The 23,977-nt window shown below is 42.0% G+C and overlaps 1 protein-coding gene across 6 annotated transcripts; it reads left to right on the forward strand.

Moving 5' to 3' along the window:
• Positions 1–474: 474 nt before the first annotated feature.
• On the forward strand, positions 475–22,872 carry LOC114565738 (homer protein homolog 3). 6 transcript variants are annotated; one of them, XM_028593953.1, is made up of 12 exons: positions 475–1,522; positions 1,738–2,303; positions 2,679–2,727; positions 7,247–7,403; positions 9,193–9,324; positions 9,762–9,866; positions 10,787–10,795; positions 11,247–11,380; positions 14,182–14,338; positions 18,200–18,307; positions 21,069–21,149; positions 21,267–22,872. In XM_028593953.1, the coding sequence occupies exons 3-12, from the start codon at positions 2,705–2,707 to the stop codon at positions 21,450–21,452; spliced, it is 1,092 nt and encodes a 363-aa protein (XP_028449754.1). In that variant the 5' UTR covers positions 475–1,522; positions 1,738–2,303; positions 2,679–2,704; the 3' UTR covers positions 21,453–22,872. The 6 variants fall into 6 exon arrangements, 5 of the variants coding, with proteins under 5 accessions (XP_028449754.1, XP_028449753.1, XP_028449755.1 ...); XR_003693968.1 differs by lacking the exons at positions 475–1,522; positions 1,738–2,303 and adding an exon at positions 2,359–2,496 and having other exon boundaries at positions 21,267–21,748; positions 22,629–22,872; XM_028593952.1 differs by lacking the exons at positions 475–1,522; positions 1,738–2,303 and adding an exon at positions 2,359–2,496.
• The last annotated feature ends 1,105 nt before the right edge of the window (positions 22,873–23,977 follow it).

The following is a 23,977-nucleotide window of genomic DNA, read 5'->3' on the forward strand; positions in this document are numbered from 1 at the left end:
TTTAGTCTGTGTTAATTTATAACTTTGCAGCATAGTTTTGAAAACGTGGCAAATGTCATTTTCAAAACATCCTGTCGTGTGGACGGCCCCTAAAAGGCTTCAGTTACACTTGCCTGCCGTCTCACAACTAACAAATCTTATTCATGTTTTACTGCTCAGGAGTAGGAGTGGGGGCTAATACATTACTTTTTCTAGCTCTGTAAGCTAGTTTAGCTGGTTGAAGGCTTGCTATCGTTCAACAGCAGCCACACTTTCAAGCAAGCGGCAACCTGCGTTGTTGAAAAAGGAAGCCAGTGCGCATCGAGTGGCAGCTAGACCTTTTTCACGGCAGACATGTTGACATGTCATAGTAGGAAAAGCACAGGTGTATTTAAAAGCATTACTGATGGCTGCCTTCCACTTAGGAGAGGCCCTGGTATTGGGCATAATGACTCACTGAAATAGCTTACTGGGACACTTGATGGAATTGAGCCATTGTTAAGGTTATCATTTTCAGCTGTGCTTTTCCTACTATGACAAGTCAAAATGTCTGCTGTGAAAAAAGTCCCTTGAGGCTTGCTCCAAAAGGGAGACCATCCCCATAGACCCCCATGTTAAAATGCCCAACTTTACAGCAGAAATAAACATGTTTATGAAGGGCACAAAAAACGGTTTTGGTCTCTATATCTAAGTTCCCCGTTGGGGATAACTGTGGGGGCTGGGGTGATTTAAAAATATATATATATATATCTCACCCCTGTACATTAAGTTCTGCATAATTAAGGGAGTTCCACTTTGAGTAACAAGTGCCCCCCGTCACAGGAGGGCGAGCATAGAGAGGCAAAGTCCCTCCCCTTCCAGTGGACCTCATGGGAACTTATTTCGTTAAAAAATATGTACGGTAGTGAACAGGTAAAGACAAATCTATTTTTTTTTTTTTCTTCTTTTTCACAAGTTTGTCAATTTAAAAGATAATTTTGTGAATCTAGAAAGTCCCATAGCGGTCTCTCGAAATATACGTCGCCTTGCTTGCTGCTTTGCTTGCTAGCTATCTAACTTAGCTATGTTCCACAACACATGAAATGTTATCTTAACCTAATGTGATTTATCCAGTGTCTTTTTATCTGTCGGGAAGCAAAAGAACAAGCAAGATCTGTTGCTTGTGTGAGTAACATTACGTACGAAACACACTGGCATCATAGCTTCAACGAGACATCACAACTTTGGAGTGAGTCTTCTACTTCAGCTTTCCAACACATACAAACTTTACTAAAATAAGGTCCATGGTGGTCCACCGGAAGTGGAGGGGCTTTGCCTGGCAGGATGTATAATAAGAACTGGGTATGGTGCCACCGCTCACCCTTCAAGCCAATTTTTCAGGATAAGATCACCATTACTAACTAGATGCACCTGTTCGTTGACATATTTTAAGTTAAAGTATATAAATTCTTATCCCATTCTTTTAAAAAAAAAAAAACTTTTAATTATACCAAATGACCACCCCATCCCCTATAGTAGTCTGTGCATGTCCCATGACTAGAGGGTAACTATTGAGTTGGATGTTTTCCTCTTCTATATTTTTGCTATGATAATATTTGTTTGGCTTATTGCTGTTTAGAAATAATTGATGTTAGTGGTGATTAAAATTATGCTCACAAAGATTCTCCTGTTAATGATCTTGGAAAATTAAAGTTTTCTTTTTTGCTATTTCACCTTGACTTCACAGTTGCATTTCTGTTTTTCCCACTTGTGTTGCAGATGGATTGGCAGACTGCCACATTTGTAAGCATGTAGGCTAAAGCTCTCTTAGATCAGAACTACTTGCAGTTATAAATAAAAACCAATTTTGTTACAGCTGTAGTCATGTATGGGCTATAGTATGATTCTTAAGAAGTCTTTTTAGGTCAAGACTTTTCCTTCGGGACGCCTTAAAACTGCGGCAAGCAGACCTATAAGACCCAGTTTGCAGTATGCACAGATGCAGGCTCATTGGCTGCAGGCGGGTTGACACAGTTCGCTGCCTCATGCAGCTCTAGCGGGGGCTTGGAGCATGTAGAGCCGGAACTGTCCGACTGTTGAATGCGTGCAGCCGGCTGAACCGAAGACCTGGAAACTAGACAGGAGAGCGGAGAAATCGGACCACCGGTACGAGGTGAGAAAGAGAACGGGAAAGCTGCTTCATCTTTTCTGGTGGAGGATGGACACACGCCGGACCGCGGTCACTTCAGTCACCGAGGTCAGCAGCTCTGCCTCCGCCGGCTTGTGACTCTCCGGGCTCCGCGGAGGTGTTCGGTGGACGCCGCTGGTCAGGACAGCACAGGACGGTACGGACACTTAGCGGGCTGCAGCAAACTGTGTGCACCACCTTGCAGTGAAACATCCCCCCCCCCCCCGGAGAATAAAGCATCTGGTAGCTCAGACTGAAAGAAAGAGCAGACTGGTACAGCGACAGTAGCGAGGAATTGTTGATAGGCTACAATACAAGCTCACCAAGGCTTTACTGTACACCAAAATGGGGTAAGTGCGGCTGGGTTGCCGAGCTTTAATTAGGCTCCAAATGAAAATTGCGAGTGAAGAGTTTGTTTTTGAGTCTGCGGAACCATCTCCGTTTTTAATTTTTTTTTCTTCTTCTGTTGTTGGGTTAATGGATGCACTGCTTCAACTCTCTTTTTTTTTTTTTTTTTTTTTTTTTTTTGTAGAAAAGAAGTGTCCGTCACCTTGTAAGATGTTTCCTCACCACAGAGAAAGGTAAGAACATTTCTGAGCCTGAGTGTGTGAAGATTTACCAACTTGTAATATGACCTTTGATTTCTTGTACTTGCCAACCACTCCACATAACCCTTAAAAAAGGTGTTCTTGATTTAAGAGCAAGGGGGGAAAGCACCTTAACTTGAAGACAGTTAAATAGTAATAATTTAAAATGATTGTACCACTGAAACACTGTTTTAAGAAACTTGCATCAAAGGAAAAGGATGTTTCTGTGCAGTGTGTGGAACAATGTTGTAGTCCCCCCCCCCCACCTATAATTATGATCTATAATTCTTAGTAATGACTCTATTTAGGATGCTTTTATTGCAACTAAGAAAGGACCAAGGAGCGATCGCACAGACATAGCGGGCATTAGTGTATGAAAGTGCTTATTTCGTTACAGTTGATTTCAAAACTTCTGTCTGATGTGAGTTATCTGTAGTAATCTGCTCTAGGACAGCTGTGAACTGCAACAGACGGTTGTGTTATCAGTTTTTTTTTGCACTGCTGTCTTTTAGATGGGTTATTCACAGAACATATAGGTGCCCTTCATTCCTTCATTCCCGGAGGATTAGTGCTAAAGTTAAGTAGCAGCCTTGCATTTATTTAGAAATCTGTCTTCCTAATGTTTAACATCTGTGTATAAAAGATTTAGATCAGATGAGAGAAACCCAGTAAAGCAGATTGTGGATACTGTGGATTGTGGTTGGAATTAGTGGGGTTATTTATCATGAGGTGCAGGCCCGACCCCCATCCAATCACTATCAGGCTTTGCTGTGCTTTAGAGACCCCCATAAATCCCTGAAGGCCACATCCATCTGTCCAGGATGAAGGTCGAGTGACTGAACATCCTTGAGAAGTGCGAGGGCCGACCAGTCAACAGAACACACTCAGACACTGTTTTTTTTTCTTTTCTTTTTTTAACACCCCCAGAGTGTTGCAACAACGGTTTTCACACACAGGAAGGAGCAAGTGTTGAGAGACACATACACACACTTGCAGCTGAACGTTATAAAATGGTTAACTCCACCATGGGAGGTTGCAGGTTTGATTTCTGGTCGGTTAGGATTAGCAATGAAGCTCAACATGGAGCTCTGGTGCATCCCATCAGATGCCAGCAGAGCACGGACACCAAACCTTGGCAGTAATAGGATACATAGGGTAATACTTTATTAATCCCCCCCCAAGGGAAAAATACATTTTACACTGTGTCGTTACACACAGGCCTGAAATACACACACAGGCCCAGGATATATACATAATATACATGTGCACTAATGGAGAGATGTCAGAGTGAGGGGGGCTGTCCATGGGTACTGCCAGGAGGTGAACTGGCACCTCTCCAGCAGTTAGTCCAAACCCCCTACTTGGTACTTAGCAGGACTTGAACCGGCGACGCTCTGGTTCCCAAGCCAAGTCCCTATGGACTGAGCTACTGCCATAACTTTGCTGTGGAGCATGGAGCCTTTTTCCACTGCTCTCTGGGACCACTGGAGGTAGTCGGTGACGTCTTATTGTGCATCTTATTTGTTGTTCCATGTCAAGTGTTGTCTCATTGGAAGTAATATGGGCTTCCATAAACATGTGAGGGATGGTTCAGTGCAAAGTCCAGCCATGTAGTGATAAATATAGCTATGGATGCTGTGCTATGAGTCGACTATGACTGTGAAGATTTTCTGTTTTTCTTGGTCTTGGTATGATAATAAACTATCTTTTAGGGTTTGGATGGTTGCTCGGATAAGAAGCAATTTGCAGACGTCACCTTTCCTGTTTTAGGAAACTTTGATCAGCATTTCTGACTATCTTCTGACATTTTATGGACCAACCAATAAATGGAGGAAGTAGTCAGCAGAATAATTGATAATGAAACTTAAGTGTTAGTTTTAGCCCTAAATATATCATATTATTTATAAAATTATTATAATACAACAACTTACATATAATGTCCCAGGAGAAAAAAATAACCCCTGATGATGTCATCGGGTTATTTTGAGTTGGGCTTCAAATATTTGACAGAAAACCTACTTTATAAACTGGGGTCATGGAGTTTAAAAGATGAGGGTATTTAACAAGAAGGCTTGGTCAAATGAATTATGCTGTTGAATTGCATTATGGGAATTGCAGGATCCTGTATATTTGAAGCTTTAGTCATACTAGGGAGTAAACGTCAAGGTATCTCGACCTATGTTGCTTCAAATCTGATCATTCTTGTTTTAAACTGACCCTCAACTTTAGGTGACTGCAAAGGAGCGCTCCTTTAAAATAGTTTAGGTGGCTTTACTGCTTCCTTGTTTTTGTTCAAATCTGACAGTTTAATTTAGTGTATCAGTAGAAAGCCAGGGCACAAATAATCTCAATCCCAGCTTCAAACAGTACTCGGCCCAGTGTCCTGTCCCAGTCAGACCTCGGATCAGTGTATCAGTGGTTGCAGCAGGAGATCCTCTGACAACATGGAGGATTACTGTGAGATGAGAAGGAGAATTATAGCGCGGGTTAATATCAGTCTGACGTAGGTCAGCCGTCGAAATGCCCCCGTTCATATCAACACCTTTTCAGTGTGTCCTTGAAACGCAGTGTATGTACAAGTCCATATTCTGTTTCTTTTTATCGTGGTCTGCTACTACGCTGAGAAACACACAAAGACCATTAATGGATTTGTGTGTCACTAATGGGGTCAGATAAAAATGTACAATGACTGGCCAAAATAATACAGTTCTATTGGGAACAGCCGCTGCAACTTACAACACTGCATTGAAGAAAAGGTGTCCTGGTTTTTACCATTTCCTATTTGAACTTGGCAGCCTTTTTAGGAAACGGTTTGAGATGCAAAAATGAATGAGTGAGGAACAGCACCGTCTTGACACGTTACTTTTATTCAGTACGATTGTCTGTACCAAAAACACATCAGCAATGGGTTTATAATCTGTCTCCCGTAGTTTAATTACATTTCGGAGAGAAGAGAGTGAACACCCCAGTACTGAAATATCTCAACAACTGTCAGGTGTCGTGCCAAGAAATTTGGCATGGGCATTCATGGTCCTCATAGGTGTGTCCTACTGACTTTCGTGATCCCCTGACTTTGCCTCCAATGCCACCAGCAGGTCAAAATGTGTTGAATACTTTGGTTTATAATAAATAATAATAATCTTTATTCATAGAGCACTTTTTAAGTGCTTCAAAAAACAGCAAAAATTAAACAGACCAGCCATTAAAACATCAGGCTTTTTAAACAAAAGAGATTTGGTGTATTAAAAACCTGTACAATATAGGTAAGAATAGGAAAAACATTTTGTTTAAAGAAATAAAAGCCCGTTCAACGGAGGTTTAAGCTCAAATAAAATCAGGAAAGGCTCTTTGATGAAAGGAGACTTAAAGGTGCACTATGATCCTGCATGACGTCACTTCTGTTGACGTCCCAAGTAAATTCCAAACAAAACGGAGCAAGCTCGCCCCTCTCCCATGTTTCCGTAACCGTCATGACCAACTGACTAATGGCGCTTTTCCATTACATGGTACCTACTCGCCTCGCCTCGAGTCTACTCGCCTTTTTTGGTTTTCCATTACGAAAAAAAAGTACCTGGTACCTGCGGACAGGTACTATTTTTAGTACCTCCTCAGTCGAGGTTTCAAGCGAGCCGAGGCGAGCCGAGAAGGTGACGTGAAACCCTGCAGGCTGCTGATTGGTCGGAAAGAATCGTCACTGATCACTGCATTGCTAGCGACAGACAGCATTTTTAAATAGTTTAGCCAGCAGTGTTTTTTTGCTGCTGGAGGCTGAAGCTGAAGAGGAACAAGGGAGTTAAAAAGAGAGAAAGACCTTTTAGCAGTCTTGCTTATTCATACCACATGACTGTGGCTAGACTTCCTCCCAACACTAGGGACTTTGTTGCTTTGGTATATTTACCTCGTATCCAGGATACATCTCTGCAAATACTGGCAGGAGCAGAGCAGAGGGTGGAGGGTGAACGACTCGGGAGAGGGTTCATGGCGTTTTAGTCAACATCATTTGCCAGCTAAGTGACAGCCCTGTATGGTGAATGACGCAGGGAAAAGTGTGGGAGAAAGCCAAAGGATGGTTTCTGGCATCTGTCCCTGGATGGCAAAGAGAGAGATGGAAACATACCATTTTTAAAATAATAAAGCTTCTCTTTTTATAAAAAAAAGACACCATTTGATATATATATATATATATATATATATATATATATATATATATATATATATATATATATATATATATATATATATATATAATGAGTTTTAAACAAGGACGATTTAAATGTTTTGATGCCCAAATCACGAGCAAACACATTGTAGTCCATGCAAAGAGTTTTTTTGTCTTGTCTTTAGGATTTTAGAATGTCCAGAACTCCCTGCTCTTCACTCAAAGTTAACTACATTATATTCAGTTGTTTCTAAACCGTTGTTAATGAACCTGAAGTGTGTGAAAGGGTTTGCTTTTTGACATTTCCTTAGACAGAAACCATTTTCTCACCATCCCCTCTGCTTCTTCCTCCAGGGAGCAGCCGATCTTCTGCTCCCGGGCCCATGTTTTCCAGATCGACCCCACCACCAAGAGGAACTGGATCCCCGCCAGCAAACATGCCGTCACCGTCTCCTTCTTCTATGATGCCAACCGTAACGTCTACCGCATCATCAGCGTGGGTGGGACCAAGGTATGAGGGAGAAAAATGGTTATAATGGGGATAATGTGGACGGTAGAGAGACTTGCAAATTCAATCATAGAAACCTAGAAACATAGAAAAAAGATGTATAAAAAAAACACAACATATAAATCCAGGAGATTTGATAACTAGATCTCTATAATGTGAACCGTGTATAATTTATGATTCAAACACCCAATTTCTGAGGGATATACTCAAAGTAGTGTTATTCTGTTTGATTGCAGTGAAGATTATGGCCTTGGCAACAAAACAGGCTATTCAGTAACTTAGTAACAAAGACCGCGGGCCAAACAAAACACCCTCACAGTAATTTTTCCTTTTCACCCGCCATCGTCCTACCAGAAGATCAGTGAGGTCAAAAAAAAAATATATAGTGAATAAAAAACACAGTGGGTGTCAAATCAGCAGCCAGAGTGTCTTTCTCGCATCCTGTGGATTTAGATTATGAGGAAGAGTCCACATCAGTCACTGGGAGGAAAGGGGTGGGGGTGGGGGAGGGTCTGTCTGATCTCTTCTTATCACCTCTGGTCTGACCCACATTACTGCCTCCCAGAATGCTGTGCGGGGTGGCAGTTGGTCGGTCAGCAGCCCAATCCTGCCAGGACTGGTGTCTGGCTCCACAGTAATCTTCACTGCTGTCGCCACCTTCCAACATGTTATGTCAAACATGTCAGCGCAAAAAATGGAGACTGTAGAGTTCATGTAATCATTTGTTGGAGAGAGAGAAAGACAGAAAAGTGTCGTCCTAAGCTGCCACTGCCCTGCAACTCTGGGATTTTAAATCAGGTCCTGTATTGTACGGCTGGAGATGACGTAAAAGGGATTATAAATAGGTCCGCTCTAATAATTTTTTCTCATGTGCTCAGGGGGAGAGAGGTGGCTTCGAGACTGAGGTGATGAACCTGGTGGATATGCTGCGCTTGTGTATCTTTGCTGCCGTTCTTCTCTTTGTCAGGGATGTGAATGTGTTAAATTGGCCTCCGCACAGAATTTACTTCGTGAACAATAAGAGCTTGTGACGTGGCGGAGTGACATGGCATCAGTCTTTGATCATGTTCAGAAGAACAAACATGTCTCGAGGGAGAAAGCACTTGAAAATAGCTAATTGACAGGAATCCCAGAGGAAGGTCAATGCTTCAAAAATGTTAACAATAAGCACAGATGTTTCCCTGTGTTTTTCACTTTTTGGCAAGGTTTATGTGTTCAAATATAATGACAAAATTATAGTAGAAAAATGAACAATTAAACCTAAATCCACCATGTGAGAGTTACAAATAATTTGTTTGAAAGCAATGTTTAAATGTTGCTGTATTTACAATAAAGCAACATTTAAGCCAATTCCATCAATGAATCATTTGTCTGATGCCTCTGTGGCTTCAACATTGAGTTTTTCTTTTTCCAAATCTCTCTCTTGTGATTTCCCCACATTTTTGGGCTAGGGGTTAATCAATTTCAATACTAAACCGCTAGAGTACCCCTTGAATCTATATTTTCTTTTGCACCTTTATTGTTCTTCAGCACAAGAATAGGAAAATATCATAAAAAAAATGGACCGTTTGTACAGAAGTGCTATACGGTGCTATAGGGTCTGGAATGACCAAAAGCAAAGTATAGACAAGGCCTAGAGTTATGGAACGTTATTTAAACGTCATTTCAAGTGCTTTGTTTTGTCTGGATTCTGAGATCTGCTGCTGGACTACATCTCCCTGAACCTTCTGTGTCATTCACTGCTGTAGACCCACCTGAATGGACATCATCTTTGTTGTCTCTGCATCTGCAGGCAATCATCAACTGCACCGTAACACCCAGCATGACGTTCACCAAGACGTCCCAGAAGTTCGGTCAGTGGGCGGACAGCAGGGCCAACACTGTGTACGGGCTTGGTTTTGCTACTGAGCAACAGCTGCACCAGGTAAACTAACCCAGAGCCTACGGAGCTCAAAGCACTGATAAATACTTAAGGCAATCTTCTTTGTTTCTCAAAACTTCTCAATCATTGCACATTTGCGGAGGCTAACGACTGCTGCATTATGAATGTTTCATTACCTGAACCCGTTTTAGTATGGGGTTCCATTTGTGCCAAAATTAAGTCAAAATGGGAGGTGATGGCGCAGCGGATATGACATATGCCTTTGGTGCAGGAGACCCGGGTTTGAATCCCACTGCGATACACAATGTGTCCCTGAGCAAGACACTTAGCCCCTAGTTGCTCATGAGGCATGCAACCTCTGATGTGTGTACACATAGCAATTGTAAGTCGCTTTGGATAAAAGTGTCAGCTAAATGACATGTAATGTAATAAAATGCTTACGGTCTATGTCTATGTCTGCTTGTCCCCCTTTTGAAAAGTTCTCCGAGAAGTTTAAGGAGGTGAAAGATGCAGCTCGTCTGGCACGAGAAAAGTCGCAGGACAAAGAACTGGCCAACACGGCACTTAGCATCGCTGCTCCTCAGGTGAGGAAAATCAACATGAACATGAAAGTAGAGCAAGCCTCTACAGGTAGATCAGGCAGAAAGTGTAGACGTGAGAACGTTGTCATGATCCACCCTCAGCGATGCATTTTTATTTGTCCTTTTTAGGATTGAGGAGAGACACCGTGAGCATTGGTCAACGTTAGATGAATGCACCTCTGTTGCTTTGCAGCAGTTCAGCTATTAGACAGGGCCACTGTTGCTAATTCAAAGGCGGGATGGAGGGAGTGAGAAAAGAAAGGTAGAAGAAAGATGAGCTGGGTCACTTGTCTCGGAGGGAGGAGAAAGTGAGGAAAACTAGGACAATGGTAAAATGATCCCGTGGCTCTCAGCGGTGCAACACATCCAGGGGCGTAGCACAAAATTCTGGGCCCTGTAGAAAGGCATTTCCTATGGGCCCCTCCCTGTATCCACAGCTATTAATTCTAGCATCTTTTTGGACCCTCCTCACATGAGGGCCCTGGTTACTCAGTCCTCCCCCCCAGTCCGACGCCCCTGAACACATCCACTGCTACTGAGAAGCCTCTGACTCAAACACCATAATGATGAAAATGTAGTCGGCTCAGGGCTTTTTTGATCAATAGAGAATAATTGCCCATCAGTAACATCTGCTTGGTCATGAGGCACATGCCCATTTCCTTTATAATTCTACGGTTGAACCGATTCCAAGTGATGTCTCTCGCTCCACGTCTTCATCGATTTGAGGAACACATTGGAGAAGTTCCAGACAAATGCCAACTGCGTCAATTAATTGTGCTTGATTTTTGCTAAGTAGCGCTGAGCTTCTTAACTGCTTGTGGTTGTGATACATTTTTGGAAACATAATGTACGGTGCGTATTGTGATGACAGGTTTCTTTGTCTGTTTCTGTTTCTTCTACACCTGATGGATTTTCCTCTGTAGTTCTCGCAGGTGAGTCTGTCGCTGTTTAATCTTCCTACACCACACAAAGCAGAAACTGACAAAAAATTTTTAAATATGTGTGCCAATACGCTTTGAAAATCTTTCTTTTCCTTTCTGTCTGTCCCTGAGTTTTGAAATGAATTCATACCTGCTGTGATGGGCGGATAGCTCTTATTTTATCAGACACCGTAACCATCTCAATAATACAGCTCACGTTACCATAAGTCCATCAGGAGATAAAAAAGTAGTTCTGCCGTATAGCTTTACTTTATTTGTGTGTGTGTTTTTAATTTAAACATTGAGCAATCTTTATTGGACTTTGATGTGAATGAAATTTTTAAGCTGCGAACGCAGTATTGGTGAAAGAAGCCACCCCTCTCCTCTCTGTATAATCCATCAGGGTGTTGTAATGCTGCGTGTGTTATCATCAGTAGAATCCATTTACTGATGTGTTTCTCAGGACCTCTCGGACGAACTCCAGTCTCCGCCGGTGATGTGTGTGAACGGACCCGAGGACAAGCTGTTCCGCAGCCAGAGCGCGGACATCACGCTGTCTTCTGAAAAGGAGCGCATTAAAAAGATGCTCTCTGAAGGGTAATTGAGTTATGTGCGCGCACATCACACCAGACCAAAAACACTCCCTTCTCCTTTTTCTGAGTCCGATCCGTTCAAACACCCAAGTACTGCGATAAGAAACCCTTTGTGTCATGCTAATGTTTTGTGTAGGTGTTGAGAATCTGTGATTTGAAAGAAAATGAAAAGAAAACTCCAAGGTTATCTCTCACTTTATCCAGTGCTCACAAACGTGTATGGAACTAAGCTTGTGTTTAGATTTTTGTGGCCATGGAGACATATTTTGGCAAACAAAAGGAAAAATCTTAGCACAAGGCTCACTAAAACCACTCACTAAAATGTTTCCAGAGCCTTCAGCCACATCTTATGGCCTTCATCAGTGGATGGAGTTGTCATGGGGATGGTTCAGTTACAACGTGGCCTAGACCTAGGGTACAAAACTCCTGCGTCCCGTACGTGCAATCTAACGTCGCTGAGCAAACGGGGACAAGGAACAACGTGAAATACTCTCATCTCATTAATCTCAAATGCATGTGTGATGCTTTCATATGTCAACACTCTTACTAACATTAATTTGGAGACCTAATTCATCTGTCGGGCCACAGACTAAAGATAATGTCATACCGGTGGTGACATGTTGCCGTTCCTAACATTAGATGTAGTTTATCAAAGACGCTAGCGAAGCAACACAGGACAGAAAATAAGCACAGCAGAAACATCAGATAGGTCAGACCACTATGTGTCTAACTATATCACTTTAAATGTTACAGTTGTGGCTAAAAGAAATGACAACAGAAATAAACAAGTGTGCTGCTTTCACATATCTACGCAATTCAAATCAATCAATCATTATAGTTAGACATTTTGGGGAAATGCGCTTATTCCCTTCCTTGCTGACGATACAATAACGATATCCCTCTCATGTATTGACGGTAAATATGAAGCTACACTCAAATAAAGGTTAGCATAAAGACTGAAAACAGGGGGGCAGCTAACTGTTAGCCTAGCTTTGTTCAATGGTAACAAAAACTGCCTACCAGCCAGGCCCGTATTAAGACAATGTGGTGCCCCTGGGCACTATACCTCAAAGTGAAAAATGTTTTAATTTGCTTGCCAATTACATTTGAATCAAGAAAGCCAACCACTTATCATTTTTTATAACAGTTAATATTTTACATTCATCATTATAACATTATTGGGGGGGTTAAACTGGCCACTTTTGATAAAGCTTTTTAACATTACCAGTCCTGCCTTTTAAAAGGAAGAACACAAGAGTGGTATTGATTTTCTCATCAAATTTAGTTCTTGGCATAAAAGAAAATAAGTCTATTTCCCAAAACGTCAACCAGTGTCTTTTAAAGACAGGCAATACAGTCACATTAGAGGTCATACTGCCACATCTCCACTATAATATATAATAAAAATAAAGTATTTTATTCCAGTTATTTAGAAAACTGTAAATCATAATGTTGAGACAGAATGTGATTTCTTATCAAGTTAGTCAGAATAATGAGGACTTCGTGAGACATTTTCGGCATTTTTTACAGTCATAACGGATTAATCATCCTTGTGATGGTGCTGGCATTTAGTTCGGAGCTAAATGACATGAGGTTGCTACAGATTTCATTTGATCGATGCTGTTGATCGTGCTTGAGCAGGGAATCGATTACATTTAACATCCACTTTACCATCAGGGTTCACGGAGTATTAACATGGTTTTCAGTTTCGAGGGTTAATTACAGTTTGACGTCATTCACTTTGTTAAGCTTTCTCGGAAGTGAAAAGGCCATTCTTTAGGTATTGACTCATACATGCATACATCAAACCAAGCTTGTAAACATCTCTTCATTTAGTCGGTTTGAGCCACCCACAATGCTTTTATGTCCTACAGTCCAATTATTAGGACAGGAAACTGCTCCTTAATGGTTACCATGGGAAACTGTTGCCATGGGGCAGCCTCAAGCTTTTCTGGATGTAGAGGGACGGAACAAAGGCGAAGGATCGAGGATGAGGAGAGAATCTGACTGACCTCAACAACAATAGCATTCAATCATTTCAAATGTCTCTTATGTAAACTGAACAATCAAATCGCTAATTTGTGAGTGTATACAATGAACGTATCCTATACTGAGACTAAATACATTGTAAATGCAGTCCCAAAACGGATTCAGCTTTAAGCTACACAGATGATGACGCTTTGTGCTCACAACACTTTTATCAGGTTAAGGTCAGCACGATCAATGCAATGAAAATAAATGTCAAAAAATCTACACAAAAGAAGACTCCATGTTGCCAGATTTACTTGGCAACCAGTCTTTTCCAGTGTCTCATTCAGCCTTTAGATGAAGACGACTTTTAGATAGTCAGCCCTCCAGGATGAGAGGATTACTATGGGAACAGTTTGGTCTTGTTCTGTGCACTCTGGGCATTTCAATGAGTGAATCTTTGCTTTGTTATAAGACCTGTGAAATGACCTTCAGTCTGGCCAGTAGGTGTGCTGCTGCAGGCTGCAGTCCTTGGTATAGCCTTTTATATGCCGTTATAGTGGCTTGCTGCTTGTGTTAACCAGGCCAACAGTTTTTCATCATGTTCCAAACTCCTGGCAGCAGTACAAAATGTTGTTACTACACAGCCAGCTGTAGTATTTAGTAAACATTTGTCTCAGTATTGCAGTGTTTTACACAGGACTCTGTTTTCAGCGGTTGGCTTATAATATGTATAATAATGATGTGCCATATAAGCCATATTTTCATAAGGTTTATACATACAGTATTAAATGTATCCCGTAATATGTTTTACAGTTTTTGGTTTGTGTTTTTCAGGTCTATCTGTGAGATGAACCTGGAAGCCGAGTTCTTCTCTCTGCAGGACAGCAACACCAAACTGGTGGCGGCTTTGCATGAGGCTAATGCTAATGTGGAGCAGTGGAAGAAACAGCTGACAGCATATCAGGAGGAGACGGACCGACTCAGAGAGCAGGTGAGCCTCTACTGCATTCAGTCTGACACTCAGGTACAGAGGGCACTCTGAAGACGCTCTGTTTAAAGGTGCTGACACACCAAGGAGATTATCGGCCGTGGGACAGTCTGGCGAGGTCAGTGACTCGAATCTGTTCGGTGTTTCCCGTGCCGTTGTCAGTCTGGGGGGCTGTCGGCATTCATTTTGGCCGACCTGACATGTTCAGTTGCCAGCAGGGCAGTTGGGACTCACCCGGAAATGACGAGCGGAATGAGATGACTAGAGTCTCTCAAAATCTGACGAAAATCTTTTAAACTGACCTTTGTTGAGCTGAAATGAAGACAGATTCAGCAAATGCACGGCCTATTTCTCGCTTAAAATGTTTTCAGAAACATGTTTCAGTGAACTATTTTAGTACAATATGAGATTGTATTCTGAACGAGCCGCCATGACAGTCTGGCTTTGAATTTCCGGAGAAAACAAACCCATGTGACGCGTTCGTCCAATCAGCTGCCGGTTTTCATTTCTTCGGCAACAATACAGAGTAGCGCCGCCTCCTGTTATAGAGATGCATTACGTCTCGTCTCGTCTTTTTGGTGTGTTCTGCGGCACTTTTTGGACCAACACGGGGAGACTGATCATTTCGACTGGCTTTTCGGTCAGTGGTCGGCTATATGTGTAAGCAGCTTAAGTGTGCTTACCTTAAAGGTGCTGTAGGTAGTAGATTGTGAAGATCCAGGACTTAGACAAAGAATTTGAACACTGACAACTTCTCAGTCCCTCCCCCCTTTTCCTGTCTGAACAGGGAGCTGTGGATTTTTGCAAATCGCACTACAGGCTGTAGTTGGTGCCAGAGGAGCCGGATTTTTTTTTTTTTAAATGACCTGCTTCATGTAGTTCTACTGGAACATAGGGTCAGTTTCAGCAAACATGACAGAAAGTTAGTTTTGTAAGGCTTTACCTACTGCACCTTTTTAAACACAGAGTAACAAAAGCAATCAGCCCACACACCAGTTGTGTGTCTGTAGCTTCATGTCAGCCATCTCCAAAATGGCAAATCTAGCAAATGATGGCCGTGAAATTACTCAGAACAACACGTTGATATGCGGGCCGGATCAAAATTTGCGAGGGGCCCGGATTTTGCCCACGGGCCATGAGTTTGACATGTGTGCCTCAATACGTAATACTGTGATATATTAGAAGACGCGGGTCCTCCGAGTACTTCTAGATACCAAAGACATGCAGCTCATGTAAACTGCAAACAATAAATAATAAACCCTGCCTCCTACCCGGTGCATGCTGGCCAGGATAAGCGGTTTATATGACTGAATGGATGGTTAACGGATGGATGGATTAACTGTTACATGAAAAGGTAAAGTTGACCTCAAACTCTACAGCTCCATATTAATGTATTGTAAATTATCATGAGACCTCTTTACAGTGTTCCTGGTGCCCGAGGTTGAGTGTTGAAACAGATCTGGTTAAAGATAAAACACTACTGGATAAAGTTAAATCAGGCCCAAAAAAAAAAAAAAAAAAAAAAAAACCTTCATGCATTATTGAGTCATACACGGAAAAGTAGTCGTTCTCTCTTGTGGCTTCATGTGCAGCCAAGTCGTTCTGTAGTAACCTGCAGGCCAGAGGCTGATGGCCATGTCACACCTAATTATCAATGCTGCAGCAGACACTCAGATTATTGCTGAAGTAAAAAGCCTCGCTCAAACAAGAGCAAGGTGAAGCTGCCGGGACTCTGTTGCTTTCAGTAATGGCCGAGTGGCACGTGTCTTTCTCTACTGAGAGAGCTCATGCTGGTTTAGATTGGCTTGTCACTTCCTTTCCTCAGTTTGAAAGCACTTGTTCAGAGAAAAAAAAAGGACAAGTTAGTCAGGCCGGTAACACGTCTTTGACGTGACCTGTGCTGCAGGTGTTTTCCCCTCCAAAGCTTTAATCAACTTTTTCCCTGCCGGTTGAACTGATCCACGCAGCAGTTGTCACATTTTCACAACAAGGGAGTTCGGTCTAAATACCCCGAGCCTCAGGAGGCCTTTTCACATTTGCTGGTAGCTGAATCCTCTGGGAGCGACTTTGCCTCAGGCTGACAATTGCAACCCTTTCTGATTCAATGCGTTAATACCTTGATCCCTTTCCATTCTAGCTCAGCTTTACAGCATCGATCGCTACTCTTTAATTCTCCACCACTCGTCTGGTATTTCAACAAGAAACCGCTTACGGCGTTTCGGTCCACCACGTCATCAAATGAATTCAGACAAGTCTGTGTCGGTCTCCTTTGGACCGAGCTCGTTCCCTCTATCTGAGGAAGGGGGGACCAGGTGGCTGAAAATGGTTCACGTCTCCGGGGTGGTGTGCGAGGGAGAGGGGTTTGTAGGACAGCAATATCCTACTTTCAATGCCCCAGTTAGGCGAAAATGAAAAATCACCAGAGGGAGCTGGCATCCACTCGGTTCTCTTTTTCCTTTTTTTCTTTCTATCGCTCCTCCTCGTCTCAACCATAATAATCCAGTTTGTCTCTGTCAGACGCGGGGACATTTTAGAGATTGCCCTTCTGTTTTTTTTTTTTTTTTTTATCGGATTCACCCGGCCCAGATGACAAAGCAGAGAGGATTTCACTCCTGCTCACCTGATAATGGTGTCACAAAGTTGTAGCTTAGTTGTTAGAAACTTGTAGATACAGTTATTCAAAATAACTGAAAGCATGTGAGGCTGAGCACTCTCACCAATAACCTGAAGCCTCTGAAGCAAAGCTCCTCAACAGGGTCCGGGACCCCCTGGGGGGGGGGGGTCCTCAAAGTTGATTTATAAAAATCATGTTTTAATGTTTTATATAGCTTAGCTTATTTTAATAGCTTAGTATTGCATTACTATGCATTCAAATATATGTATTGAGGCTTTAGGCCACCCACCACTATTGTAGGCCCAGTTTAATATGCAACTTAATTTTATACATATATGTATGTAGGGTCCCTGATTCTCTCTTAGTTGAGGGGTCCTTGGCATAAACACATTGAAGACCCCTGGTCTAAAGTGATAAATCTGTGCTGAGTGGTCCTCTCTGTAGATCAATGGTCTTCGTGTTTCATGTGTACACTGAGATCACTGATACTGTCTTACAGATAGAGGGGTGAATCTTCACTGATCTCCCGATTTGATTACAATTATCATGTCAGCAATTCGATTCGATATCTCGATGCATCAGGATGCATCACGATGTGTCAAATACATTTTTCTATTAAAGCCATGTAGGATATTTAATTCATAGCTTTTCAAGCTTCAAAAACAACATTCTGCAGTGTTCTAATACTAGATAAATTGTATACATAAAACTACAGCACTGAGCACATGGCACTTCCTGAATGTTCAAAACATAACAGAATATGTAAACAGAAATATAGTTAGGCTTACATTAAATTGTAAACAGAAATAATTGATTATGAGCCTGCCGATTATCAACGCATCGTCCATGTCTACGATTTGATGCATCGATTATTTGATTAATTTCAACACCTCTACTTCCAGAAGCTTTAAAGAATAACAGAAGTGCAGCATTTTAAATGATCCTAATAGTTTGCTCAAAAATAAATAAATAAAAACAATAAAAATGCTTCACAATAAAAAAAACAAATTTAAAAAAAAACATTTTGTACATAATATCCAACAGGCAGGATGGTAACAGACACAAGAGCAACGAAATAATATTAATTGGACACAATTGACAAACAAATTCAGACATCAGTTAAGAAAAGCAAGAAAAAGTGAGTATCAAAAGGTTTTTTCAAAATTCAATCCGATTGGATGAGCTAATAGTAAGATGTAAACTGAAGCCATGTCCCACATGCTTACCATGATTTTGTTGTGTGTTGTAAGGTGGCTGAGTTAGAAGCCCACGGAGGCCACGGCCCCAGTGAGCGGCTCAAGGATGAGCTGACCCAGTCCCTGGAGGAGCTGGAGGCCCTGCTCAAGGCCAAAGATGAGGTTGGTGCTTATTCAGGGCTTTTCCTTCATAGAGGAATCTTTGGCTAGCCTGGTCCTACCAGACTCTCGTACATTTCATTTGTACAGAGAGTCTGGCCACTCTTAACTTACTTGAAGGCGGGTACTCTGTTGAAGTTTAAAACTATTGGATCTGCCCAGAGCCACTCTGGATCGCTAACGTTTGGTCGTGACGTCGGCTTAGCATCGCTAGCGTTCGCCTTAGCCTACTCCTTCACCGCTAATGGAGCGAGCTGGAAAATCAAACTTTACCCGAACCCCGTGGGGAGGAGGGCCACAACATCATGGCCACCAACAAAACTCCGCAAAGATTGTTCTTGCTCAGGCTTTAAATTCTGGATATTCGGCAGCATTGCCACAACGGACTGAATGGCTTCGCTCGCATCTTTCTCCGCCACCATTACGGAACTACAACTCAAACTAGTGCACGATCTCAACGTCATCGTTCTCAGCCACTCCCTCTGTTCGCTGATTGGACCGCCAAATATTTGGCCGGAGAAAACCTAAGCACATACCGCAAACCCAGACGAGGTACTGAAGGAAAATGAAAATTGAGTGGAAGTATATAGGAGGGTGGAGCCAGGCAAATCTTTGGCGTCCCCGAAAGGTTTTAGCCAAGGGGGTAAGCGAGCCTCCGCAAAGCGTACCTCCTATGGCGCCATTTTGATGCTAACAAGCCATCACCTCCTGTTAGCATTCCATTGACTGCCATTCATTTTGGCGCCACTTTGACAGCGAATATTTAAAGACTCTATTTGTCCATTGTTTATTTCTAAAGAAACACGACAATGTATAAAAGGCTCCATTACCTTGTATCTCACGTTATGGCTCCATAGCAGACATTTTTGTAAAAATAGGCTAACGATTGTAGCCTGGGTAAACCCTGACAAACTTCTGGCAAATTTGAAATTTGCTCTGCAAGTCAGTCTGGCAAAGAGCCCATTCAAACCCATTTCCAATGTCACCAAAACCGAGGCACCAATCACAACCGCTGAGGTGGGCTTTACACCAATCACATCTGTTGAGGCAGGCTTTACGCAACGGCGACAGCGCAGTGACGGTGAGCAGCTTTGTGTTTACATTCAACATGACAGCAACGGAAGCGCAGCGTCACCTGGATCGTTGGTCTGATTGGTTGGACTGTCCAATTGTGCCCAGCGGCATTTGAGCGTCTCCCTTAGAGATAGGGTGAGAAGCTCAGTCATCCGTGAGGAGCTCGGAGTAGAGCCGCTGCTCCTTGGCGTCGGAAGGAGCATGTTGAGGTGGTTCGGGCATCTGGTAAGGATGCCCCCTGGGCACCTCCCTAGGGAGGTGTTCCAGGCACGTCCAGCTGGGAGGAGGCCTCGGGGAAAACCCGGGACTAGGTGGAGGGATTATATCTCCAACCTGGCCTGGGAACACCTCGGGATCCCCCAGTCGGAGCTGGTTAATGTTGCTCGGGAAAGGGAAGTTTGGGGTCCCCTGCTGGAGCTGCTCCCCCCGCGACCCGACACCGGATAAGCGGACGAAGATGGATGGATGGCATTTGAGCGGCGTCCATTGGTGATGCTCCTTTTGGAAATGAACTGTCAATGAACCTTCCCCAGACCCACTCACTCTCAGTTACAACTGAGACTGGGTCTGGTGTCAACCGTAGAGAAATTACCGTACAGTACAGGAGAAGCTCGCAGACAGTTTGGACTTACATTAGCAGTTTAAGTTTAATTACTAATGTTAACTAGCATTTTAGTTAGCAATAATTAGCCTGTGCCCATGTTATCTCCTTACATATACCTACGCTCTCCGTCGCTGTAAGATTGGGAATGATTGAGATTTCTCTTGGCACAGCTACCAGAAGACTTCACACTTTCAGACAGGTTGCTCACGTCACATCTACAGTGTGTCTTAAAGCTCAGTTGGAGGCTGCTCAGTAACGCTCAGCCGTCACCGGAAAAGTGCTTCTAATATCCTTCACTGGTCTCCGTCCAGAGCGCAGGGATCTGTTGGTCCATTTTATATATGTCAATGTTTTTATCCGGCACCAAAGGAAAATCAGTGCCACAATGAAAATAATTGAGAAAAAATGGCAATTCAAATCCTCTCTGACTGTGTTTAATAGCAATTTACCAAACAACCTTCGAAAAGCAGAGCATAAACTTGAATAATGGCACTTATCTCAGTTTTACTGTCCAGATTCTGGCTGTGTTGAGATCTCCGGGGGATTTTAACCGTGGTATTTAAATATTTTTTATATTATATTAGTGAAGCAGTTTTGCTGATTGGTGTTTCACTTACTAAAGCACATTCAACATTTTTGTATATCAAATTGTCAGAAATAAGAGGCAAGGCATATAGATTTCTGTCAAATAAGTGCCTTTACTGAACGCAGAGCGATCATGCTTACTGTCCCCCCAAACCAAAGGCCCATTCTGAGTTATTGCTCCGTTATTAAACGCCGTTGTTGAATACCTGATTCTGATTGGTCAATTACTGCATTCTACGGTCTGATATTTCTAAATAACAGCCTGCTGCTATGTTCTCATCAAAGACTCTGGAGGACCATTTTTAAATAAAAACATTTATTTTTAGGTCAATATTTAGTCAAATTATTGATTTCTGGGGCGCCCTGGTAGCTCTCCTGATTGCACCCCTAATGTACAAAGGCTCAGTCCTTACTGCAGCAGCCCAGGGTTAATGTTCATCACAGGAGTTAATGAAAGATTCAGCTACTCAAAATCAAGCGTGCATTTTAAATCTTTTCCAGGAAATCCACATTTTGCAAAGCAAGAAAGTAGAGTACCACGAGATGGAACATGACAGGGATGAGGCCATTCACAGATTACGGGTAGGAGTGAGATTATTACCACAACGTGGTCTGCTTTCATAAATTGTGTACCCATTTGTTGAGCACTATTGGAATAATCAGTAGTAGAATTGACAGCAGCCTCCTCTTTTTCTGTAGGAGACAGAGATGCGTAATGCAGAGTTGGAGCGCCGCATCCAGAACACAGAGCAGAACCTGAATAACTCTCTGGAGGATCGGGATCGCATGGACTCTGAAGTCCAGAGGGCCATCGAAATTCTGGACATCAAGATCTTTGACCTTAACGATCTTCGCCAGAGCCTGATTAAACTCATCGACAAATAGTCCAACCCGAGAAGGAGAGATGGAACAGATGACAGGGTTGACTTTGTCGTGGCCAGTGCAGCGAGTGGGGGGGAAGAAGATGGAGCTAGACCGGTCCTCTTCAAGCACAAGAAGCATCTTCTCGGCTGCAGAGAGGGTGCTCCATGTCTGTGTTGCAGCAGTGGCTGTACTGTACTCTGCAACACACTGCAGGTGTTGGCCTAAAGCAACAGCACATACATGCTTGTCCAGTCTAATGTAATGCTTCATGTTGCTTTCAAGGGGTAACACTTAATGCAATAAAAACCAACTTTAAGGTAAGTATTTAACACTGCTAGACATTTCATATTGAGAATTGGTGCTTGTAGTTTTTCATAAGTATGACTTTTTGTACACCAAATAGTGATGCAGTGTCAATATGAGTGATAAGAGGCCTTTGTTTTTCTCCTTTTCAACTGACCGGTTGATATTTAAACATCTTTACAACGAAATGAGACCATGAAGTGAATGCAAAAAAATAAAAAATAAAAAAGAGCACAAGACAAAATGACTTCTAAGGGATTTGCCTATTAAACAGCCTGCATACAATATAATTGTTACTGAATTAACAGATAAAGTTCCATTTGTGGAGAGATAAACGTGTGTATGGTCTCGTAGTTCCCCATGCATAAAGCAGCAGAGTGGTTCCAAATAGTGCTTTTCTTCCATAGGAATAAGCAATGAAACAGATTAAAGGTCAGTAAAAAAAAAAAGTGCGCTAATAAGTGTTTTATATTTAAGCAAGGCATGATTACACAGCTTCCCCTTGAACATTAGATCTGAATATTGACACCACAGATCGAATGTTAAGAGCAGAGTCGTCGATAAGGTCTTTCAGCAACGTGGCCGTTACCACGTCTTCATTTAAGCTCGTAAGAAACCTTTAAACCTAAGATATGTGACGGTAACTTGTAAGTAGATAACACAATAAGTAAGTACATTTAAGGTAAATAAGTATTTTCCACATTGATATAAATCAATAATGCTACAGCTATGAGGTAAACAAGTAAAATAAGTAATCACTTATTACAGATAAGTTTAACTGGTCCCGTCTGAATAATCGTCTTGTGCATCATCTCTTTACAAACCACTGACTTAGTAATGTATCTACGCATTCAAGGAAATTTAAGACATTTTCTGCCTTCTGTCATATTTCAGCACGTTACCTTTAGCTGTGGACAACATGGCACACGCCTTGAGAGTGGAGCTGTACTGTATGAAATGTGAATTTATTTAAAAGCAATGTCTACTTCACACACACAGACTGTATTGTTTGACATAGTCCATAATGGTATGTTTGCATTATTTTGTCAAGCCTTATTGTTGATAGTTATGCCAGCTGTGTCTCAAATTTTGAGCTGTTGTCATGACAGTTTGGAAATAAAAACAAAGAATGACGTCACTTGGTCATTTTAATGTACTTCTTTCTTGTGTTAACAGTTTTTTTTTCCCGCAGGAACGTTATTTTGAACGGTTAGATCAAAATAACCGTCATCCTCATCCTGTCACTCTCACCAACAAACGTTTCAACATCTACGTCTCTCCCCCCCTTTTATAAACACACAACTAAAGCGAATCACTTTGTTCAGTCAGTCTATCTCCACCTTTCCTCCTTAATGGTTTAGTGTAGGCCTTAGGTTGCATTCAAACCAGGAAACTGCAATCTGTATATTTGCTGCAGGGTGGTAGTGGGGGGGGTGAGGGGGGGGAGTTTCACTGACACGGGCCAATTTGTGTGACATCCTGTTGTGTTCTTTAACCCCTCCAATGTAGCACAAGTAGACTTAAGATTTCACAGTTACTGTTTTCCGTCAGATCGTTTATAGATCTCGACGTTTCCGACCGCACTTGAAGGCAGCTCCATTTCACAGAGAGAGAGAAAGAAAAGAGACCAGCGAGACAGAGCTGTTTTCCAGCAAAGATGAGACACTGCTGGTCAGGAGGGATACCTTCAAACAGAACTGTTGTGTATTAGTACTTGTGCCAGACATGGAAAGTCATTTAACCCTTACAGCTGCCAATCACATTGCATCCCTACCGTCGATGGATGGCATCGTAGAATAAATAGGCTTCTTCAAATGTAAGCTGGTAGCATGTATTTTTGTGTACAACTCCACTCCACATGCTCTTATCTCACTGCTTTTATTTTTTTTTATATATATATATATATATATATATATATATATATATATATATATATATATATATATATATATATATATATATATATATATATATAAATAATGGAATGACTGTCGAGGAACCCCTACATGTTATTTGATGTGATACGTTTAAGGCTATGTTTATCAATGTGTATATTACAAACTCTAATAAGCCTACCACACGTAAATAACAGGCCGGTTTAAAAGAAAATCATAATTACACACACACACACACACACACACACAAAATAGCAGATGGGTAAAGTAATACATCATTAATGAGGAAAATATTAATGACATACTCTAAAATGTGAACATAGCAGAGAGCAGAGCCGTTGTGTGTTA

The sequence above is a fragment of the Perca flavescens genome, chromosome 12 (assembly GCF_004354835.1).
Source record: "Perca flavescens isolate YP-PL-M2 chromosome 12, PFLA_1.0, whole genome shotgun sequence".
NCBI classification, from domain to species: Eukaryota; Metazoa; Chordata; class Actinopteri; order Perciformes; family Percidae; genus Perca; species Perca flavescens.